Source organism: Ailuropoda melanoleuca, chromosome 8 (assembly GCF_002007445.2).
Source record: "Ailuropoda melanoleuca isolate Jingjing chromosome 8, ASM200744v2, whole genome shotgun sequence".
NCBI lineage: Eukaryota > Metazoa > Chordata > Mammalia > Carnivora > Ursidae > Ailuropoda > Ailuropoda melanoleuca.
Window position 1 is genome coordinate 21,323,161 of NC_048225.1, and position 21,242 is coordinate 21,344,402.

Genomic DNA, 21,242 nt, shown 5'->3' on the forward strand with positions numbered 1-21,242 from the left:
GGGGGAGGGGGAGGGCGGGCCGGGGGCGGAGTCCGCGGGGACTGGGGTACCCCTGCGCCCCGGCCGTGCGGCACGGCTGCCCGGGGGACCGCCTTCCTCTCTCCTGCCCCTTTACCTGGCTGCCTCCAGCCCCCTGAACGCGGAAACTGGGTGAACAGGCTCTCCAAGAAAGCTGTCACTTTCTCCGTCGCGAAGGAGCTTGTGCAGGGAGCCCCCCCTTCAGTGTGGGTGGAAGAGCCCGGCCCGGTTGTTTCCGTCTTTAACTGTAGTGTTTCTACCACAGTGTCCTCACATCCTTCTTTGCTCTTTCTGATGGTCTTTGCGGGAGTGTTCCAGGAGGAACATGGCTTTAGTTGGGGTCCATGACCTACGGAGGCATTTCTTTCACGAACGTCTGTCTTGGGCAGGGCAACGTGTGCAGTGCGGGAGTGACAACTTTGGACAGGGAAGGGTCGGCCCGGTCCTGCCCCCGAAGACGGGTAAATTAGAAATCACAACACGACCCTGGTCAGTGCCGCCGAGAGAGGGGCAGTCGGCAGTACTCTGGTAGCTGGGACACCTAAGCCTGAGGGCAGCTAGGAGGGCTCCTAGGGCCAGGAGTGACTGTCCGAGAAAGTCACAGCTATTTTTTTTTTTAACTTTTAANAAGCCTGAGGGCAGCTAGGAGGGCTCCTAGGGCCAGGAGTGACTGTCCGAGAAAGTCACAGCTATTTTTTTTTTTAACTTTTAAGAAACTTGAAATACGACCTGCGTACAGAGAATTGCACAATCTTAAGTGTACAGCTTACCCAGTTTTTACAGTGAACATTTTCCGTGCAGCCTGCATCCAGAATAAAAAAAATGTCACTAGCACTCCAGAAGCCCCCAATGTCCACTTCCAATGACTACTTGCATCTAAGGGCAACTCTTATCCTGGCTTCTCACATCAGAAAAAGTTGACTTGGTTTTGAACTTTTGATATGTGGGCTTATGTGCACCCAATTTTTGTGTAATTTTGAGTACTTCATACTCAGTATGTGAGATGCAGCCGTGTTGCATTTAGCGGTGATTCATTTATCCCAACTGATGTGTGATTTTGCACTGTGCAGATAGAGTCCAATTTATTTCTGCTTTCTTCTGGACACTTGGGTCGATGGACATGAGTTGTTTCCAGATTGGTTTTTTTTTTTTAAATAGCGCCGCGAGGGTTCTTGGGGTTGTCTTTTGGTGGACGTGGACGTATGCAGCAGTTCTGTGGGTATATTCCTAAGAGTGGAATTGTGGGCGTGTTTATGTTCCACTTTAGCATCCTTGAGCGCCACACTGTTTTCCAAGGGGTTGTACGAGTTTACACTCCCACAAGCAGCGTGTGAGTTCCTATTCCTCAACATCTTTACCAATACTCGGTATCGTCTCTTTTTTTCATTGTAGCCATTCTACTCGGTGCGGCTCTGGGCAGTGGTGTTGCACTGCGGTTTTAATTCGCATTTCTCTTGTGTCTAATGAATCTGCATCTTTTCATGTCTGTTGGGCATTTGGATATACTTTTTGCGAAGTGTTCAATCCTTCTTCCCATTTTTTTTCAATAGATTATCGCTTTCTTACTAGTCTGTAAGAGTTCTTAAATATTCTGGTTATGAAACACTGATTGGATATGTATTTTTAAGAGACTGCCTTTTCACTCTCTTGAAGGTGTCTTTTGAACAAAAGTTCGTCATCTTAATATTGCCCAATTTATCTCCCCCCCCATGTGGTTGTATTATTTATGACCAGTTGAAAAAAATCATTGCTTACCCCAGGGGGTCGTAGGTGGGCAAAATGAGTGAAGGTGGTCAGAAGGTACAAACTCCAGTCATAAAATAAAGAAATCCTGGGGATGTAAATTTACAGCTTGGTGACTAGATCACAAAACTGTATTGCATATTTGAAGCTTGCTAACAGAGTGGATTTATTCTCATCACAAGAAAAAAAAGTGTGTGACTGTGTAGTGATGGGTGTTAGCTAGATTTATTGTGCTGACCGTTTCACAGTGTATACATAGATCACTGTGTTGTGCACCTGAAACTAATATGTTACATGTCAATTACATCTCAATTTTAAATAATCAGAAGATGAAGTCGGGGGGAGAATCTCCTATATTTTCCTCTAAAAGCTTTATTGTCATTCTCACATCTACCATCCTTTTGAAATTAAGTTTTTTGTATGGTGTGAGATATGGGTCAGGATTTATTGTTTTCTGCAAGGCTCTCAACATTGACATAGCACCATTTTCCCCACTGGTTGGTGGTGTCAGCCTTGTCATACATCAGGAGACTGTATGGATATGGGTCTGTTTCTAGACACCCTGTTCTTCCATCCATCCGTCCACTTGTGCACCAATAGCATGCTGCCTTAAATAATGCTTTATAATAAGCCTATATGATTCTGGTGGTGGAAGCTCTCAGCATTGTTCTTCTTTAAGATCTTAGGTATTTTTTTTTTAATCTATGCCTCCCAAAGCCTTTTTTAAATAGATATATACATAAAGTAGTCGTTTTGTAAGCTCAACAGGGAACTATTGTAAAAGGGTGTACAATTGGCATAATTTGTAAACCGGATCGATCCAGAAGTTTACTACTGACACAATCTATATTACATTCAGTGCTGCATATCTACATCACATCTACTGCAAAGTAAATCCAAAATCAATTTACACCATTTTAGTTAAAATGAGCTTTAGTACCTGTATGATATAGTTTCAAAACAAAGAGAATTTTTTAAAACTGAGAAACTGAAGTTTCCCAAAGGCCAGTTTGCTACTTTTTTGCAAAATACATCAACATTAATTATAATGCTTCCCATTCATGTATGATCAGTAAGATATGTTCCCATGGGACTGAACTTCAGCTGAAGTTTTAGATTTGAATAACCAAAGTTATAATACTTTTGACTTATAATTAAATTTTTAAAAATGGGTGCTGTTATACACACACATGCACACATATATACTTTTTGACATTTTTAAAGTCTTCAAAATTTATAAAATATAGTGTTGAAAGCATATGTGCCAGCGAACATGATTTATTTTAATACAGGTCATGAGACTTCAGTTAATCAACCAGAATTCTGACTGTTTTCTGCCTGCTAGAGTTCCATCTTAAATTTGATTTTATAGCAGAATCAGTCATTTGGAATTTATTTCATAAATTCAATCTCAAGATTTACTAGGCTGCTTTCAATCATTTCACTGCTTATAAATATAAGTAACAACATAAATTGAGACCAGTGGTTCCCTGGATCAGAATTTCCTAGACAGCTCTTCAAAAATGGATTCTTGGGCCCCATGCCTGAAATACTGAATAAGGTTTTCCAGGAATATCTATATTTTTTAAAAGCTCTCTAGGTGATAACAATATGCAGCTTGGTTTGAGAACCACTGACATAACCCACTGGACCAATCTTCTTAGGTATGTCGGAATCCTGGGGTACTTGTTTAAAAATCAGTTTCCCGAGCTTCACCCAGAGATTGACTTCAGTAGATTTGGGAGGGGGCACAAGGAACTGGCATTTTAAACCATCATTGCAGTTAGTCCCTGTATTTGTTTTCTGGGCTGCATAACCGATGACCACAAAATCAGTATACACCAACACCTGTCTATTATCTCATCATTTCTGTGGATCAAGGGCCCAGGCAAGGCTTGGCTGAGTCTTCTGCTGGGGTCTTACCTGGCGTAAGTCCAGATATTAGCTGGGGCTACAGTGCCATTGGGAATTCAAATGGGGAAAGATCCACTACCAAGCTCCCTCGGGTTCTTTGTTGGCAGAATCTCCGTGCAGTTGTACGACTGAGGTCTGTTTTCTTGCTGGCTGTCAGCTGGAGATTACTTCTCTAGAGGTTACTTCCAGAGAGCACGCAGCCTCTAGAGGCTGCTTGCAATTTCTTGACACTGGCCCTCTCACAACAAGGCTGGCAAATTCTTCAAAGTCAGTAAAGGAATCTCTCTCCAGTCCGCTAAGATGGATTTAAACACACATACACAAGTATGTGTTATACATAACTATGACACAATATTCATATATATGCTATATTCACACGTAGACATCTTTTTAAATATATTGTTATTTTTTTTAAAGTAATCTCTATACCCAATGTGGGGTTTGAATTCATGACCCCAAGTTCAAGAATCAAACACTCTACTGACTGAGCCAGCCAGGTGCTCCACGTGTACATATCTTATATAGTAAATATACATAGTGTGTGTGTATATACATACAAATGCATATACACACATGTACACATCACATATATGGTAATGTAACCAGGTGAGTGACATTCCATAATCTTTGCCATATTCAGCTGGTTAGAAGCCATGGGTCTGGCCCACACTTACAGGTGTGAACATGGGGACCACCCTAGGGCCTGTCTATGAGTCTGCAAACCACTCTTGGAAACACAGTATTGTATCTATCAAGCTATTAACAATTAAATTGAGCACTTTAAGTGACACTGTCCTGCAAGTCCTCACGATCCTGCCCAACAAGTGTTTTAGCAAATGTTTGAGAAGCAAACTTAACCTTTGAAACCACTGTTCTTAATTTAAAGTCAAAATCAAGTGTCAGGATAATTTACTCATCAAAGAAGTAAAGAACTCTTTCAAACAACTGAAACCTTGAAACAGACCAGTCTTTAATAGTCAGATTCAGTGCTTCCTCCGTTCACTAGCAGGGCAGACAATCGAAGAGAGTGTAATAGTTTCCGACTGCTTCTGTAACAGATCACCAAAAACTTAGTGGCTTAATACAGCAGACATTTATTAGCTTCTGGTTGTGGTGGTCAGGAGTCTAAAATGGGTTGGCAAGGCTAGGTTCCTTCTGGATGCTCTAGAGAAGAATCCATCTCCTTGCCTTTTCCAGCTTCTAGAGGCTGCCTGCATTCCCTGCTCCTGGCCCCGAATCACACTGACCTCTGCTTCCGTTGTCACTCCCACTCTCAGCCTGACCCTCCCGCCTGCCTCTTAGAAGGACCCTTGTGATTACACTGAGCCCTCTTGGATAATCCAGGATACCCTTCATACCTCAAGATCCTTAATCTCATCTGCAAAGTCCATTTTTGCCATGGAAGGTAGCATATTCACTGTTTCTGAGGCTTAGATGTGGACATCTTTATGGGACTGTTATCCTGTCCACCACAGACAGTGATTCCAGCTTAACAGTAATGTAATATGAATTATATAAAATACATATTCTAATCATATATCTTCATAGGTTTCAGCACGTTCCCTGTAAAATAGATTGGACACCTATTAGGTATTGGATAATACTTAATACACTTTGTATTTTGTACAGTGAAACCTTGTAATATTTCCCTCACATAATATATTCCTACATATAATACTGCAAAAGCATTCTAAAAAATACTAAAGCTGTTGCTTTTTTAGGATTTTTTAATAAAGATTTTACTTATTTATTTGACACAGAGAGAGAGAGCAAGCACAAGCAGGAGGAGTAGCAGGCAGAGGGATAAGCAGGCTTCCCGCTGAGTAAGGAGACCAATATGGGGCTCGATCCCAGGACCCTGGGATCATGACCCAAGCCAAAGGCAGACGCTTACCTGACTGAGCCACCCAGGCGTCCCACTGTTGCTTTTTAAAAAGAAGCTTTTACTAATTTTCTATCAAGCCTTTGTAATTATCTACAAAGTAGGTATTTAGATAAATATCATTTTCCTTTATGAATTTTTAAAAAGCACAAGGAAACATGGCTATACCTGAGGCCACACAACAAATCCAAGACTAGACAGTGGGAGTAATCAGACCTTCCATTTGGAGATTTAGGTTCGTATCTTCTCATCTGTTTGACAGCTGTCTCCTCTATCTCAATATATGACCAGTACTAAATCTTGTAAAGATCAAAGCATATTTAAGTGTGATAGCCTCATAGCTTCAGCTGCACAGGAACTGAAAGATAACAAGCAAGGTGCACTGGAGTTTTAGATTCCAGGAAGTAGGCAGTGTATAGGGTTATAGAACTTAACCTGCCATCTTGCTCAATTATGCTATGTCAAAGATGCACTTTTTTCCTGTATTTAAACATTTCTGTAACAATAGTCCCAAGGGCTTATACCAACCCACTTACAGTGGCAGATGCTGTTGGGCAACTGGATTTCTTCTTAACCAAGTAATGAAAAAAGGCAATTACCAAAAATCAGCATGTGTGGCCAAAAGGGCAAGTCATGTCATAAAATGAGAAACTGAAACTTTTAAACCTACATCTGTTAAGAAGATGAAAGTATTAGGTTAGTTTCTAACCTTTAAACTATCATTAAGAATATCAAGTGATTCTCCAGTTTGTAAGTATATCAAGGCCATATAATGAATTTTAAAATTAAGACAAAATTGACAAAATATTTAAATAATATAAAAACCCAGAGACATTATGTCTACTACTAGGAGAAAGAAAGGGCGTCTGGAATGGTTGAAATGAAGATGTCGAGGGACGGTGACCCCAGACCTGGAAAAGGATTTCAAAATCAGTGGTTATCAGGCACTCCCTTAACTTCAGTGTACCACTCAGGCCGTCTGAAATCCAAAGAATATGAGGTAGGAAAAGAAAAACACATATATGACAATGTTCGCCTGTTCACGTCCCCTTGGCTGGCTTAGCAGCTAACTGCTCTTCTCTTTCAAGATGTCTCTGGTTCCCGTGCCCACTCACTTCTTCTTTCTGCCCCTTTGCTGCACTGGTTTAAGTTCTGTCTTTTTTTTTTTTGAACTTTGATAGAGTTTCATGAGTCATCAGTAACTTGTCTGATAGTTACTGGCTTGGCCTAAACGTGTATACCATTTGGCAGTGAACAAAGCATCATCCTCAGCCTTGGATAACATTCTTTCAACTTGGACATTTATTTCTGTGTGTTTCACAAAACAAGTAGTTTTTCTGTGAGTTCCCAGAGGTCTGTTTTGACCTGTGCAGCTAGGTCAGAGTGAGAAAGCAGGCAGCTCTGCCCACTGCTCCAGCTCTAGGGCCAAGTTCTCCAGCAGCCCTTCCCATGCAAACACTGCAACTCCGCCTCAGATGAGGGACGGCTCTGCTCCACATACTGTCTTCCTAGAAACCGAGGCTGAAAGAGCCTCCACCATCGGGGTATCCTGGTCATCGTGGTGGGAAGGAAACACAACAAATTGCCCATGGAAGAGATTCTTGGTCCTCTGCATTTCCATACAAATGTAGAAGCAGTTTGACAATCCCTGCTCCCCCCACAAAAAAAATAAATTCCAGAATTTGAATAACACCGACCTTAAGATTAGTTTGGGGAAAATTACAATACTGAGTCTTCTAAACCATGAACGTAATATATCCCTCCAATATCTAGATTATTTTAAATACATACTAACCCACACTATTTTCTGAACATTGTATGCTGAATCATTAGCACTTTACATAAATTATGTCGTGTGGTCTTCACCATAAAGCTGAGGAGGTTTGAGTTTTATTTCCAGGACAAAGATGGAGAAGCTGAAGCTTAGCAAGATTAAGTAGCTTGCCAAAGGCCACAGTTAATAAGAGGTGAGAATCAGGCACTCTGTCTGTAGAGCCTGTAGACATTACCAGTATGTGACGCTATCTCTCTGAGCCGACTGAGGGAGAGGGGAAAGGAGGGGAAAGGAGGAAGGAAGGGAGGAAAGGAGGGAGGGTGTTTCAATGGGCAGATGGATAGGTGGATGGAGGGAGTTATTCAGGGGAAGGCTGACTGGAGGAAGTCTCCCAAGGTTTCTTGCACGTGCTCTCTCTACACTGCTCGGCATCTATCTGGATACATTGTTATTTATCCAAATAGCAACTGTCCTCCGATTTCAGCATTGACACAGGAAGTCCTTATTTGTCTGTGAAACTCTCTGTTTCTCCTTCTATTTTGAATGTTAGCCTTGCTGGATAAGAGTATTCTTGGCTGCAGACTTTTCCTACTCAGCTCTTTGAATAAATCATGCCTTCTGGCTTAGAGAGTTTGTGCTGAAAAATCTGCTGCTAGCCTTATGGGTTTTCCCTTATATAAGTAACCATCTTCTTTTGTCTTGCTGCTTTTAAGATTTTTTCCTTACTGCTATATTTTGCCAGTTTAATTAGGTCTTGCTGTGGATCTGCTTTTGTTGATTTTGTTGGGGATTCTCCATGCTTCTTGGATCTGGATATCTGTTTCCTTCCCCAGATTAGGTAAGTTTTCCTTATTATTACACTATTATTTCTTCAAATAAATTTTCTGCCCCCTTTTCTCTGTCTTCTCCTTCTGGGATCCCTATAATACAAATGTTATTATGTTTGATGGAGTCATTCAGTTCCCTAAGTCTATTCTTGTTTTGCATAATCCTTTTTTCTTTCTTTTGTTCTGCTTGATTACCTTCTAGGTCACTAATTTGTTTCTTTGCTTCTTCCACCCTGCTGTTCATTGCATCACACCTGTTTACCATCTCATTTATCCCCCTCTTTATCTCTGAACAACCATTTCTTAACTCTGCAGTAAGGGTCTCCCTGAAGTTTTTAATTGTCTCAAGTCTAATGATCAACCTTATGAGTGTTACTCTAAATTCTCTATCAGACAGACTAGTTGTACCTGTTTTTCTTAGATTTCTGGCTGTGGCCTTATTCAGTTCTTTCATTTGGCATACTTTCCTTTGTGTTTGCATCTTATCTAAGTCTCTGCCTTCTTCTCTGTGTTAGAAAAGCCAGTTATATCTCCTGCTCCTGAAAGCAGTGGCTTTATGAAGAAGAGGTCCCGTAGTGCCCAGGGCCTGGCACTTCAGTTAGAGTCTCTGGTGTGTGCCTCATGCACTCTGCTGCTGTGTTCTGGCTGCTCTGTCCTTCAGGCCAGTTGTCTGGAGAGGCTCTCCTTGCCTGCGATGAGCAGTGTTTGGTTCCTGGCCTGAATGAGGTGAATTCTAACTAGGTGTGCTCTGGTTTGCTTGTTAAATAAGACCTGATACTCCTTCCACTAGAGCTGAAGCCCTGCAGAACACTTTGGTCAGGAGGTGTGGTGTGGGCAGTGGTTTGTGTTGAGTCTTCTGGTGGAGGGGGCAGCCCCCCTGGGGAATCAAACAAGCTTGTCGGAGAGGGAGAGGGGCAGTCCCACCCGAGTGCAGGGGGGCAGGGACTGGTGTAAGCTGGTTGGGCAGCCAAGGTCCCCCCAGAGCTGCCTCCTGCTGGTGGCTCTGTTTATGCTGAGGGGGAGCAGGGAAATGGTGCTGGCCAACTCCTTTGTTCCTGGAAATGTGTCTCTGTCTCTGTGACCGCTGCTTCTCAGGGGAAGAGTGATTAATCTGCCCCCTGCATGCCCCAGGCGCTCTTCAGATGGCAGTTTCCAAGCCGTCTGCCCCCAGGTGCGTGCCGCCTTCTCTCCAGGAGCGAGGCAGCATCTTGGGAGCTCTATCCCAGCCGAGTCCTCCGATCTTGAAAACTCCAGGCTTTAAGCCCCGCTGGTTGCAAAATCTCATAAATTTCGGCCCCTCTTGCCTTCGAACCCACTGGCTTTGGGTAAAATGTTCGTGTGCGCATCTCCTGTGTGCTCCTCTCTCTCAGCCCTTCTCCACGGTCCCAGCTCCCTCCCCTCCGCAGCAGCCAGGATCCATTTCTCCCCTACACCAAGTCTCCGCACTTTCTACCTTCTTCCATGTGGCTTCTTTTCTCCCTTTAGTTGTGGAGCTTGTCCTGCCAGCCTTCAGGTCGATTTCTGGGGGTATTTAGGATGACTTGAGAGTTCTCTAGCTGTGCTGGGGCAGGGGGGCCTCCTACTCCGCCGCCATTTTTCTCCACTCCTCCCACGCTGGAAGTCCGCATGATGAGCTTCCTGCCAGCTGCCTTGCCCCGGAAGCCCAGGGTGCTCCAGGCCAGGTGCAGTGGGGGACAGTCACTCAGCTGCTCACGCCGGGCTCCCGCTCTGTCTCACCACTCTCCGCAGATCTAGGTTTTTCTGGAAGCCAGATCTAATCACAGTGGTAAATGAGGGATAGGGATCAAGGACCAGTAGAAAGACTGAGCCTCTGACAGGCGCTAGGAGAGAACATCTAGAGCCCACACACTGGGACTGAGAGTAAGGTAAGTACAATTTTTGTGATCCTCTCTCTCTGTCTCTTATAGGATGGCTGTTCCATAAGGTCAAGACTGAGTCCCCTCCCTTCTCTCACTTTACCAATGCCTGGTCTCATGGGGTTAGTTTTGAGCCCCATACCATGGCATCATCATCCTCCTTCCCAGCTCCTCGCTCCCGGTCCAAGAAGCCTCTGGGCAAGATGGCTGGTGAGTGGAAGCCGACTCCTGATTCCACTCTTGTTCACAGCTGTGAGTGCACTCCTCCTCAGTGTTCCTGATGGCGAGGTGGGAGGGCTCCCTGGCCCACATGCCGCAGGAGATGCAGGGAGGCTGACCATGGTGGGCTCCTGGGCTCCCCCCTTGACCTCAGAGCCCAGATGCTTTGTGGTGAGTGAGGAGAGAGGCATGCATCATAGAACCTTCAGTCGTTTGCGCTCACAGCTTTTCCATGCATGCTCAGCTAATTTTGCTAACCCGGTAACCATGGTGCTGAGCACTTAGCATTGTGTTTCTTGTCATCAATGTCTTTCAGACCCATTCAGAGGAAGGAGCCAAGCAGAGTGAGAAAACAAACTAATCTCCAGAACACTAAACTTTCTGTCCTTATTGAAAGCTGGGGAAGCCGAGCTGATCTCATTATGGAATACTTACAATATATCAGACACGCAGTTAATCTTCAACAACAGTTAAAATGAACCTATGTTACAGATGAGGAAATGGTAGACATAGACTGACTTGCTTAAGGTCATACAGCAAGCAAGCTGCAGGTCCACAATCAGATCTATGCCTGGCTCCAAAGTGTAGGTTGTGAATCACAGGCTCTCCGCTCTTCGGGAGCTCTGAGCAGTAACCCTTTTCCGTGCTTTTGTTTTTACCATTTAGCAATAATCTGGGATTTCTTGGGGCCAAACAGATGCCAACCCCTCCCCTTTTTCCCTCCCATAGTGGGTAGCGCACCTTAGTCTAAATCCACCTGCCCTCACTGCAGAGAGTGAGTTTGGGAACTGATTAATCCTGACCAGTTTAACACAGCTCTACTTACAGACTAGCCGATGGTTGGCTAGTCAGCACTAGTGGGAAGTAGCAAGCTGACAGTACCAGAAATCAAAGGGCCTGGGAAAAAGTCATCTTTCCTAATCAGGCTGGTGAAAGTCAGAGTTCTTTCTTCCCCATATTGTTGTTATACCAAAGGCGTTTTGTTTATTTATTTATTGAAGTCTAACTGACATACATTATATTAGTTTCGGCAGTACAATACAATGGTCCAGTATTTGTATATATTGTGAAATGATCACCGCAAGCTCTAGTTAACATCCGTTACCACACATAATTACAGAACTTTTTTTCTTGTGATGAGAACTTTTAAGGTTTCCGCTCTTGGCAATGTTCAAATAGGGAATACCGTATTATTAACTACAGCCAGTATGCTGTATATTACATTCTCACAACTCATAAAACAGCCAGAGTTTTTATGACTTCCCCAAACCTTTAAAGATAATGGTACCTTGAAGGCAAGTCCTGAAGCATGTACAAAAGAGCAGAGCAGCAGGTCTCTGAGAGTCAGGTGGCATGGTTTGTCAGTGCGGGGCCATGGGCGGACCTGCCGGGTGCGGGGTCCTCTGTGCAGGACCATGAGGACACAGTCTGGTGAGAATACCCGGCCTGAGAGTGTTTCTCTCCCCTACAGACTGGTTCAGGCAGGTCCTGTCGAAACCCAAGAAGCTGCCGGACTCTGCAGAGAGCAGCTCCAGGGACGTTTCACAGCCGAGCTCCCAGGATGACCCCCCACCCCTGGGCCTCAGCTCAGCCTTGTCTCCCACCTCCCCACCCACATGCGTGGGTGATAGCAGCAGCAGCAGCAGGGGTGGCCGCTGGAGCAAGGACTACGATGTCTGTGTGTGCCACAGTGAGGAGGACCTGGCGGCCGCCCAGGAGCTGGTCTCCTACCTGGAGGGCAGCACTGCCAGCCTGCGCTGCTTCCTGCAGCTTCGGGATGCGACCCCAGGCGGCGCCATCGTGTCCGAGTTGTGCCAGGCACTGAGTAGCAGTCACTGCCGCGTGCTGCTCATCACCCCAGGCTTCCTGCAGGACCCGTGGTGCAAGTACCAGATGCTGCAGGCCCTGAGCGAGGCCCCTGGGGCAGAGGGCCGCACCATCCCGCTGATGTCGGGCCTCACCAGAGCCGCTTACCCTGCCGAGCTCCGCTTCATGTACTTCGTGGATGGCCGGGGCCCCGACGGCGGCTTCCGCCAAGTCAAGGAAGCTGTCATGCGTTGTAAGCTATTGGGAGGCAAGGGAGAAAGGGAGCTCGGCCACAGGGCCACAGCGTCTGATCTGCTTTGGTTTTTAGGAGACAGCTACTGTAGCCCAGTAGCTCGGAATGCAGGCTCTGGAAAAGACTGCTCCTTGTGAAACTTATCTGACCCCTCTGTATTTGGGTTTCCCCATTGGTAAAATGGGAATGCTACTATGTACCTAAATAAGTATGTACACTACACAAGTGTTCAGACCACGGCCCTGCACGTGTAAAGTACTCCTAACAGGCAGAGCCTACCGCCTAGCAAGTTCTCAATAAATATCAGCCGTTATTATCATTACAAGTACGAATAGTATCAGGTTTCTCTCACTGAAGTCAGGTTGGAGATGTCCACCCAGAGCCAGGAAAATGCCGGCAGGGACACTAGCTTAGTAAGGCAAAATCGTGCAAAATAATAGGAAAGCACTGTGTATCTGGGGGTGGGGCTGGGGCATTATATTACAGTGGGTTTGGAAGTGAAATAAAAAGTTAGAATAGGCGGGACCTACTGGGGGAAACGGAGATGCTGGGATTTGGGAAGGGTGACAAGCCCTGTGATTCTGTTTGCTCTCTTGCAGATCTGCAGACCATCAGCTGAAACTTCTTACATCACCATGGGACCCGGAAAGTTGGAGTGAGCTGAAAATCGAGTGGAAGAGCCCAGGGCCTCACAGGGTCTCACAGGGCATCACAGGGCCTTGGATTCCAGCCGCTGTGATGAGGTGTAAGGAACTGGAGTTTGTAGCACTTTGTATGTAATCCTGGGGTCAGATTGCCCACCAGGCACCCATTACTGTGGGCTCCTTAGGAAGGCCATGGGGAAGCTGGGGACTCCCCCAGGAAGGTCATGGGGAAGCTGGGGACTCCCCAGGAAGGCATGAGGAAACTGGGGCCTCCCCAGGAAGGCCATGGGGAAGCCAGAAATCGTGGGTGGCAGGAGGTGCTGATACCAAGATGATCACCATTGTTTTGCCTCCTGCCTCCCTGGACACAACAAAACCTGGCACATACCTGCATCTTCTTGCCCTGGAACTGGGCACTGGTCTAGAGATGCATCCCCTCCGAAGAGGTGACTCACCCGGTTAATGAGCTAGAAGCCTGCACTACACGCTTCAGCACGGCTGGTGTCCCCAGTAGCCTGGCATCAGGAGAAAGCAACAGGTACCTAGCCCGTCACACACTACTGCCCTTGTCCTTCCCAGGAGCATTGTCTGCACCGGAAGACTACAGGAAAGATGCATTCAGCACTGTACCGTATTTATTTTTATTTCATGTGTGTCATGAAGACGCAAACCTAGAAACCATTCTGAATAGACAGGAGGGAGCAGGGAGCAGGTGGGGTGAAGAGCAGGAAGAGCTCAGCCCCTACCCTACTGCTGGGGCAGAAGCCCAGCCACCCCACCGATGCTTTCACTCATAGGGGCCTCATCAAAGGTACAAGCTTCTTTACCTCTGTACCGAGAGCGGTCAGCAGTTTTCTTCTGGCAGATGATTATGTACCAGGTAGGACATAAGTCTGTTCTCGATAAGTCTGTTGTTGAACCGAAATGAACTTACTCCCCCGATGGGTACTTTTGTGCCTCTTCTCTTACTTCCCCCTCCCATGTCCCCTCCTTTCACTGGAAAAAACTTATACATATATACTTGAGATATAATTAACATATTAACATTAGTTTCAGGTGTTAAACACGAGCTGACATTTATATATAGTAGGAAAAAATTTATAATTATGAATTATTTTATTACATACAAAAAGACTAAATATAATGTTCACTCATGTACCTTCCACCCAGCTTAAGCAGCAAAACCTTAAAATCCCTATGGTGCCCCCTTTGTGCCCTTAATCACCTTCTCCTCCCTTCTCCCATTAGAAGTAATCACCATTCTGAATTTTGAATTTATCAGTTAGCTTTCCACTTACACATCCCTGACAGGTTTACCTTTATATGGTTTTGTACTGTATGTAAACGGTATTACAATGTTTGTATTCTACAAATTCTTTTTGTTGAACACAGGTAAGATTGATCCATGTGGATGCGTGTAATGCCAGGAAATTCACTTTCATTTCAGTATGTAAATATACCACAAACGGACATTTGGATGTTTCCCATTTGTTGCTATCAAAATCAATGAGCTTATGAACATTTTTGTACATGTTTCCATGAGTGAGATTTTCTAGGATGGGGAACAGCTGGGTAGTAAATACACATCTTCAGTTTGGGTAGAAATCTACCCAAACTGGTAATGTCAGTTTATGTTCCTACCATTTGTGTATAAGATTTCCCACTTTTTCATGTTCTTACTAAACATGTAGAATCATCAGTATGTAAAATGTTTGTTGATCTGGTGGGTGAAAACTGGTATCCTATTGCCATAATATTCTTTTTCTCTTTTTTATGAGAAGTTCTATGTATTTCATACACTAAAGGGAAAGTGAAAAATCTGATGAATCCCCATATACCCATCACCCAGCTTCAACAGTTACCAACTCAGGGCTAAGCTCATATCAACAATAACTCCAATTCCCTCCCCACCAGATCCCTTTGAGGCAAATCCCAGGCATTATTTTATTCTTCTGTATTAAAACTATGTATGTTTTTAGGAGTTTTCAAAAAAAAATGTATCTTAAAGAACAGAAAGTTTTATTTTTTTAATATAAAAAACGTTTACCTATTACTGTAATCTGTGTTTTTGTGTCATAGTTAGAAAATCCTTCCCTGGGGTGCCTGGGTGGCGCAGTCGTTAAGCGTCTGTCTACGGCTCAGGGTGTGATCCCAGCGTTCTGGGATTCAGCCCCACATCAGGCTTCTCTGCTAGGAGCCTGCTTCTTCCTCTCCCACTCCCCCTGCTGTGTTCCCTCTCTCACTGGCTGTCTCTCTCTGTCAAATAAATAAATAAAATCTTTAAAAAAAAAAAAAAAAAGAAAATCCTTCCCTATTCCTATAATTTCTTCTGGAGCTCTTTCCCATTTAGGTCTTTAATCCACCAGGATGTTTTGCTTGGGTTTGATTTTGTTGTTGTTGCTCTTGGTTTGCAAGTCAAAGGTCCAATTTCTTTTTCCCACTTGAATAGCCATTCTTTACTGACTACTAGCCAATCCATCCTTTCCTCTCCCAGTGATTGTGAGATCATATATTTTCATTTGTGGGCGTGATTTTTATCCCTGCATCAGTGACACATCAGCTCATTTACTACGGTTTTTAAGAAGTTTTGATGCCTATTAGTATTTTTATTGGGCTTATTTTGAGATGAGAGATTAATGTGGGAGGAATTGATCTTTTTTATACTGATCTTTCTCTCCAGAAAAATGGTATGTCTCCATTATTGATATCATGAAATATATTTCAATAAAGTTTTATTATCAGTCACTTTTATTAGATTTTTTCCTTAGTGCTTCATATTTTCTGTTGCCACTGTAAAAGGTATTTTTATATTTATCTATTACTGGTAGAAAGGATCACAATTCTTTTGTATATTGATCTAATATTAAGCAACCTGCTGAATTACTTAAAAGACCACAGACTTTTTTGGTTTCTGTAGATAATCATATAATTTGCAAAACAAAACAAAAAACTTTAGTTCCTTGTCTTTCTGTGCTGCCTAGGACCGACAGTATGTTGAAAGTAACAATAGCAACGATCTTTGTATCATTTATGCTTTTAAAGGGAATGCTTCCAACATTTCTCTGTTAAATGTGGTATTTGTTATAGATTCTTGGTTTGGTGCAAATTTTTTTTTAACAAGTTGTAAGTTTCCTGTTTCTAATTAAGAGTTTTACGTATCTTGAGTGTGTTTTAAATTTAATCTAAAATGTCCCCATCTACCAAGATGATGTGTTTTTTTTCCCCTTTTAAATCATTTAATACAATGCATAACGTTAGACTTTCCAATGTTAAGCCAGCCTTAATATTCTTGGGGTAAACTCAATTTGTCCATGATGAATACACCACCTCTGTTACAAATCACAGGATTCAGATTCCTAATGTTTTCTTTAGGGTTTTACATCCATGTTCATATGTAGAATTGGCCCATAATTCTTTTCTTGTATTATCCCTCTCTGGTTGTGTTACCAAGGTTATACCAGCCTTCTAAAATAGCTGGGGAGTGGATAAATGGGTGAAGGGAATTAAGAGGTATAATTTGCCAGTTATAAAGTAATTAAGACACAGGGATGTAATGTATGGCATAGAGAATATAGTCAGTAATATTATAACAACTTTGTATGGTGACAGATGGTAACAAGACATATAGTGGTGACCATTTTTGTAATGTATGTATTTTTTATTTATTTTAAAGATTTTATTTATTTGTCAGAGAGAGAGAGCGCGAGTGAGCATAAGCAGGGTGAGTGGCAGGCAGAGGGAGAAACAGGCTCCCTGCTGAGCAAGGAGCCTGATGTGGGACTTGATCCCAGGATCCTGGCATCATGACCTGAGCTGAAGACAGATGCTTAACTCACTGAGTCACCCAGGTGCCCCATTTTGTAATGTATATAAATATCGAATCACTGTTGTACATCTGAAACTAATACACTATTCTTTTTTTAAAGATTTTATTTATTTATTTGACAGAGATAGAGAGACAGCCAACGAGAGAGGGAACACAAGCAGGGGGAGTGGGAGAGGAAGAAGCAGGCTCATAGCTGAAGAGCCTGATGTGGGGCTCAATCCCAGAACACCGGGATCACGCCCTGAGCCGAAGGCAGACACTTAACCGCTGTGCCACCCAGGCGCCCCTGAAACTAATACACTATTATACGTCAATCATTCTTCATTTGAAAAATAGCTGGGGAGTGGTCCCTTTTTTCTATTCATTAAAGAGTTTAAGCTTGGAACTCATTGTTCCTTGTATGTTTGGTAGACTCATCTGTTAATCCATCTGGGCCTAGCATTTTCTTTATGGGAAGACTTAAAACTGAAATTTCAATGTCTTAAAGAGTTATACATCTAGGGGCGCCTGGGTGGCACAGCGGTTAAGCGTCTGCCTTCGGCTCAGGGCGTGATCCCGGCGTTATGGGATCGAGCCCCACATCAGGCTCCTCTGCTGTGAGCCTGCTTCTTCCTCTCCCACTCCCCCTGCTGTGTTCCCTCTCTCGCTGGCTGTCTCTATCTCTGTCAAATAAATAAATAAAATCTTAAAAAAAATAAAAATAAAAAAAAATTAAAGAGTTATAGATCTATTTAGACTTTCCATTTCTTCTGGAGTCAATTTAGCATTGAGTAAGCACACAATGAAAAATACAAGAGCAGCTTACATAAATTTTCGATTTGAATTTCCTGAATCACATAGACAGTACAAATCTGAATTCTAAACCTGCGTGAAGATTGGCCTGTGGTTATGAATTTTCAGGGGATTTTTTTCTTCCTTCCACAGCCAGATGTTGAGGCAGATAACCTTCCTAAATATCTTGTCTCCTTTAGTGGGGGAGCTTTTCTTCTGTTTTTAATAGTTGGCCCTTCCATTCAGCTGGTGAACCTTAGAGATCTTGACTGTAAAGGAAATGCACTCTTCCAATTCCTCACTTTCACAAACCCCCAGGGCTTGTCTCCTGTGCCTCAAACATCACATTGAAAGCTCAAGGCTCTAGACTTCTAGGAACCAGCAATCACTCTTAAAACTTAAGCCTCAATGTCCACTTACCATTCTATAGACTCATGCTCCCACATTTTTCATTTCTGAAAATTTTATTAAGAGAGTAGCAATATAACCACATGGATGTTTTTAATTTTGTAGCCAGAATGTTCAGGTGTTTTTAGTTGACCTGTTTTTAGGATATCTCATCTATCCTAAGGCCTGAAGTGGAAGTGTCTAGTCCTTCTTTAAAATAAAAAAAAATAAAAAATAAAAAAAAAATAAAAAGATGTGGGAGAAGTTTTGAGATTCCTCAAGAAGACTGAAGGATTAATGCTTCTTGACAGACTTGCCAGTAATAACCTTCTAATACAGCAATTAAACTTTCTGTGTAGGTAGAAATGATCCATATCTGTGCTGTCCAGTGTGATAGCCAGTAGCCGTATGAGGCTGTCAAGCACTTGAAACATGGCTGTTTGACTAAGGAACTCAATTTTTAATTTATGTAATTCAAATTAATTCAAATGTAAATACCTATATATGGCCAATGGCTATTAGATAGATAGTGCAGGGCCTTCTAATGTTTCCAAACAAGAGGAACTAAAAAATCATCAACAGACAAATGCCTCTGAGCCAAGGGAAGCCCTTTGGTGTTGCCCTAAAGGTCCACTGCACTCTGCTGTCTGGTATTCTAAGAGGTCCTATGGTGGCTGAGGCTTCCTATGAGCTCATCCTTTCCTTGAGCCAGGCCTTTTTAGGAGTGCAGTTCTGACCTTATGGATGTTTGAATCCCAATTATACCTGTGTTGGTGAATTTGCCAGTAATGAACTAAATCTCTCTATAGTTAAATTTTCTATCTCATCTTTGCTCACTACATTCCAGCCACAAGGGCCATTTTTTGTTTCCAAAAAATATCAAGCTCATTACTGCTTTAGGGTCTTCAAGATTCTGACATCTCTGCCTGAAATACACGTTTCCTGGTCTCTTCACAGGCTGGTTACTTCTCATCCTTCAAGTCTCGGCTCAGCGTCACCTCCCTGAGAAGCCACCCATGACCACCTTATCTCCTCCCTATCCCCAGGCTCTATCACATTGTCCTATTTTACTCTATAAACAACATTTAATCATTATTTTAAATTATCCTATTTGTTTTCCTCATCTCCATTTGAATTTGAATTCTATGAAAGTAGAGACCTCCCTTGGCTTGTTCAGGATGGACAGTGTCTGGCACAAAGAAAATGGAAGCCTAGAGAGGGTAAGTGACTTCCCCAAAGTTGCACAGATAGTCAGTATTGGGGCCAGACTTCATGGCTCTTAATTCAGGGCTCTTTTTGTTAAACATAGATACTTGGCTCAAATTCTCTTCCAGAGAGAGAATAGAGAGAGAGGGAGAAGGAGAAACAGAGGAGAAGATTGGTGTGGGGATGGGGGGACGACAAAAGGGAAAGAGAATTCATACTTAGAAATTTCCATAAGATCTAGGACTTGGATTTTTGAACAGGTTTTGCTATGGCCATTTACCCCCAAAGACATTTGTTTTGGACTTCCACATAGTTTATGACCTACTGTATACTCCCAAAAGGTGGGGGAAGTTTTCCAGGAAAGTTGTGGACAAGCAGCATATGTTTTTGGCCGAAGATAATTATTCCAGATCCTAAGTCTCCCTACTAATGCTCTCTACTTCACAAAACAGTTGGCCTTTTATCCAATTCATAATAATATTTCTGGTAGAAATAATCAACCCAAAAGCAAACGGTCATGGACATTACATACAGTACACTTCGTTATTGACTGACTGACAACTGCCAAAATTGCCTCCCCCATTACTTTTGTCTAAAAAAAACAAACTCAAAATAAAACTGACATTGGCAAAAACAGCACAATTTTTGACTGAGTAAATTTGAAAAAAATTCTATCTGTCAAATAACACCAAGGAAAAAGGGACTAGCCAGAAATAATGGCCACAAAAGAAACTTACAAAGAGAAATTGTAAGTAAAAATTTTATCTGGCAAAAAAAACAAAAAACCGTAGGAGTGCCTGGGTGGGTCAGTCGGTTAAGTGTCTGCCTTCGGCTCAGGTCATGATCCCAGGGTCCTAGGATCGAGTTCCGCATCAGGCTCCTGCTCAGCAGGAGTCTGCTTCTCCCTCTCTGTCTGCTTGTCACTCTGCCTGTTCTCTCTTTGTATGTCAAATAAATCAATAAAATCTTAAAAAAAAAACAACACAGAAATTCTGACAGATGAGTCATATTCAAGCTGCAAATCATGTCCCTGTATAGCATAGCAGACACGTGAGCGAACTAGATTAACAGAGGAGGCAGAAGCCCCCAGCCTGGAAGAAAAGAAGGTGTTGAAAATGTATTTCTGCCCTGTTCACTTACCTTTCTTTTCGGCACTGAACACGATGAAAATTTCTGTGAAATGAAAATGGAAATGGCTTAATGGCTCTCATAAAAAATCGACCAAGACATAAGATTAGCTCAACAGATTTCAGAAACATTCCTTACACGCTAACTAAGCAATGTTGGTATAACTCTTATTAAAACGTCAGTATTCAACTCAGGGTGTCAGGTGTCAAAGCATCCACGGAGTCCAAAAAGTGTTTTTCAGCTCTGGGGGCGGCGGAGGGGTGCCTCCTCCATTGCAGCATCGTTAGCCGGCCTGCTTAGAGACTCGCTGCCTTCTTTTCTCTTCCCTCAGCACCAGCCTTAACTCAGGCGGGCCAGCGCGAGGGGACAGCGGGCAGCAGCCTGAATTAAAAACTCATCGCGAACAAGTCACAGAGACCTACGCTCAGAGGCTCCTCCGAGGAGCACGTCGGGAGTTGTAGTCGCTGGGCCCTAGCGGAGGCGGGGCGCGTCGGCCGCCGCAGGGCCAGAGGGGCGGGGCCGCGGCTGAGGTTGGCGCAGGCGCACAGCTCTGGCCGGGCAGCATGGCGGACCTAGCGCCTCAACCCAGCAAGAGAAAGCGCGAACTGGACGCCGAAGAGGCGGAAGCCACCAGCATAGAGGAAAAGGAAGCGGGCGTTGGGAATGGTACCTCCGCCCCTGTGCGCTTACCATTCTCCGGCTTTAGAGTGAAAAAAGTGCTGAGAGAGTCTGCGAGGGACAAAATCATTTTTCTCCATGGGAAGGTACCATTAGGCAGCCTTGGGCGGGGATGTGGGTCGCAGTGAGCCAATCACTGCCTTGGAGGCGGATTTTTTTTTTTTTTTTATACCGGAGCTCGGCCGGAAAATACCAATCGCACTACTTGTGGGGGAGGAAGAGTGTACCACTAGACTGCGTGAGGGAGGGGGCGTACAGGAGACAAGTTTACCCGTAGAATCAAGGAAAT

The 21,242-nt window shown here is 43.6% G+C and overlaps 2 protein-coding genes and 1 long non-coding RNA gene across 15 annotated transcripts in view; 2 read left to right on the top strand and 1 right to left on the bottom strand.

The window, feature by feature from the left end:
- TIRAP (TIR domain containing adaptor protein) overlaps nt 1-20,732 on the top strand; it is a 23,593-nt gene extending 2,861 nt beyond the window's left edge. For 2 of the 12 annotated variants that reach the window (XM_034666061.1, XM_034666064.1), the window contains exons 2-4: nt 10,087-10,287; nt 11,726-12,313; nt 12,913-15,016. In XM_034666061.1, the coding sequence (XP_034521952.1) occupies nt 10,087-10,287; nt 11,726-12,313; nt 12,913-12,932 (809 nt within the window). In that variant the 3' untranslated portion in view covers nt 12,933-15,016. Of the gene's footprint in view, nt 1-5,530; nt 6,558-8,073; nt 8,170-10,086; nt 10,288-10,570; nt 10,599-11,725; nt 12,314-12,912; nt 15,017-18,898; nt 19,933-20,606 lie in introns of those variants that run through there. The other 10 variants (XM_019807186.2, XR_004627073.1, XR_004627075.1 and 7 more) reach the window with 10 other exon arrangements.
- Nucleotides 6,858-21,103, bottom strand: LOC105240761. The gene is made up of 5 exons (XR_002144107.2): nt 20,966-21,103; nt 20,288-20,320; nt 11,986-12,318; nt 11,543-11,742; nt 6,858-7,106 (listed from the first exon to the last, which is right to left on the bottom strand). It is a non-coding gene; the product is annotated as an uncharacterized LOC105240761 (long non-coding RNA).
- Nucleotides 20,817-21,242, top strand: part of DCPS (decapping enzyme, scavenger) — a 37,463-nt gene continuing 37,037 nt past the window's right edge. For both annotated transcript variants that reach the window (XM_002926450.4, XM_034666060.1), the window contains exon 1: nt 20,817-21,039. In XM_002926450.4, the coding sequence (XP_002926496.1) occupies nt 20,839-21,039 (201 nt within the window). In that variant the 5' untranslated portion in view covers nt 20,817-20,838. The remainder of the gene's footprint in view (nt 21,040-21,242) is intronic.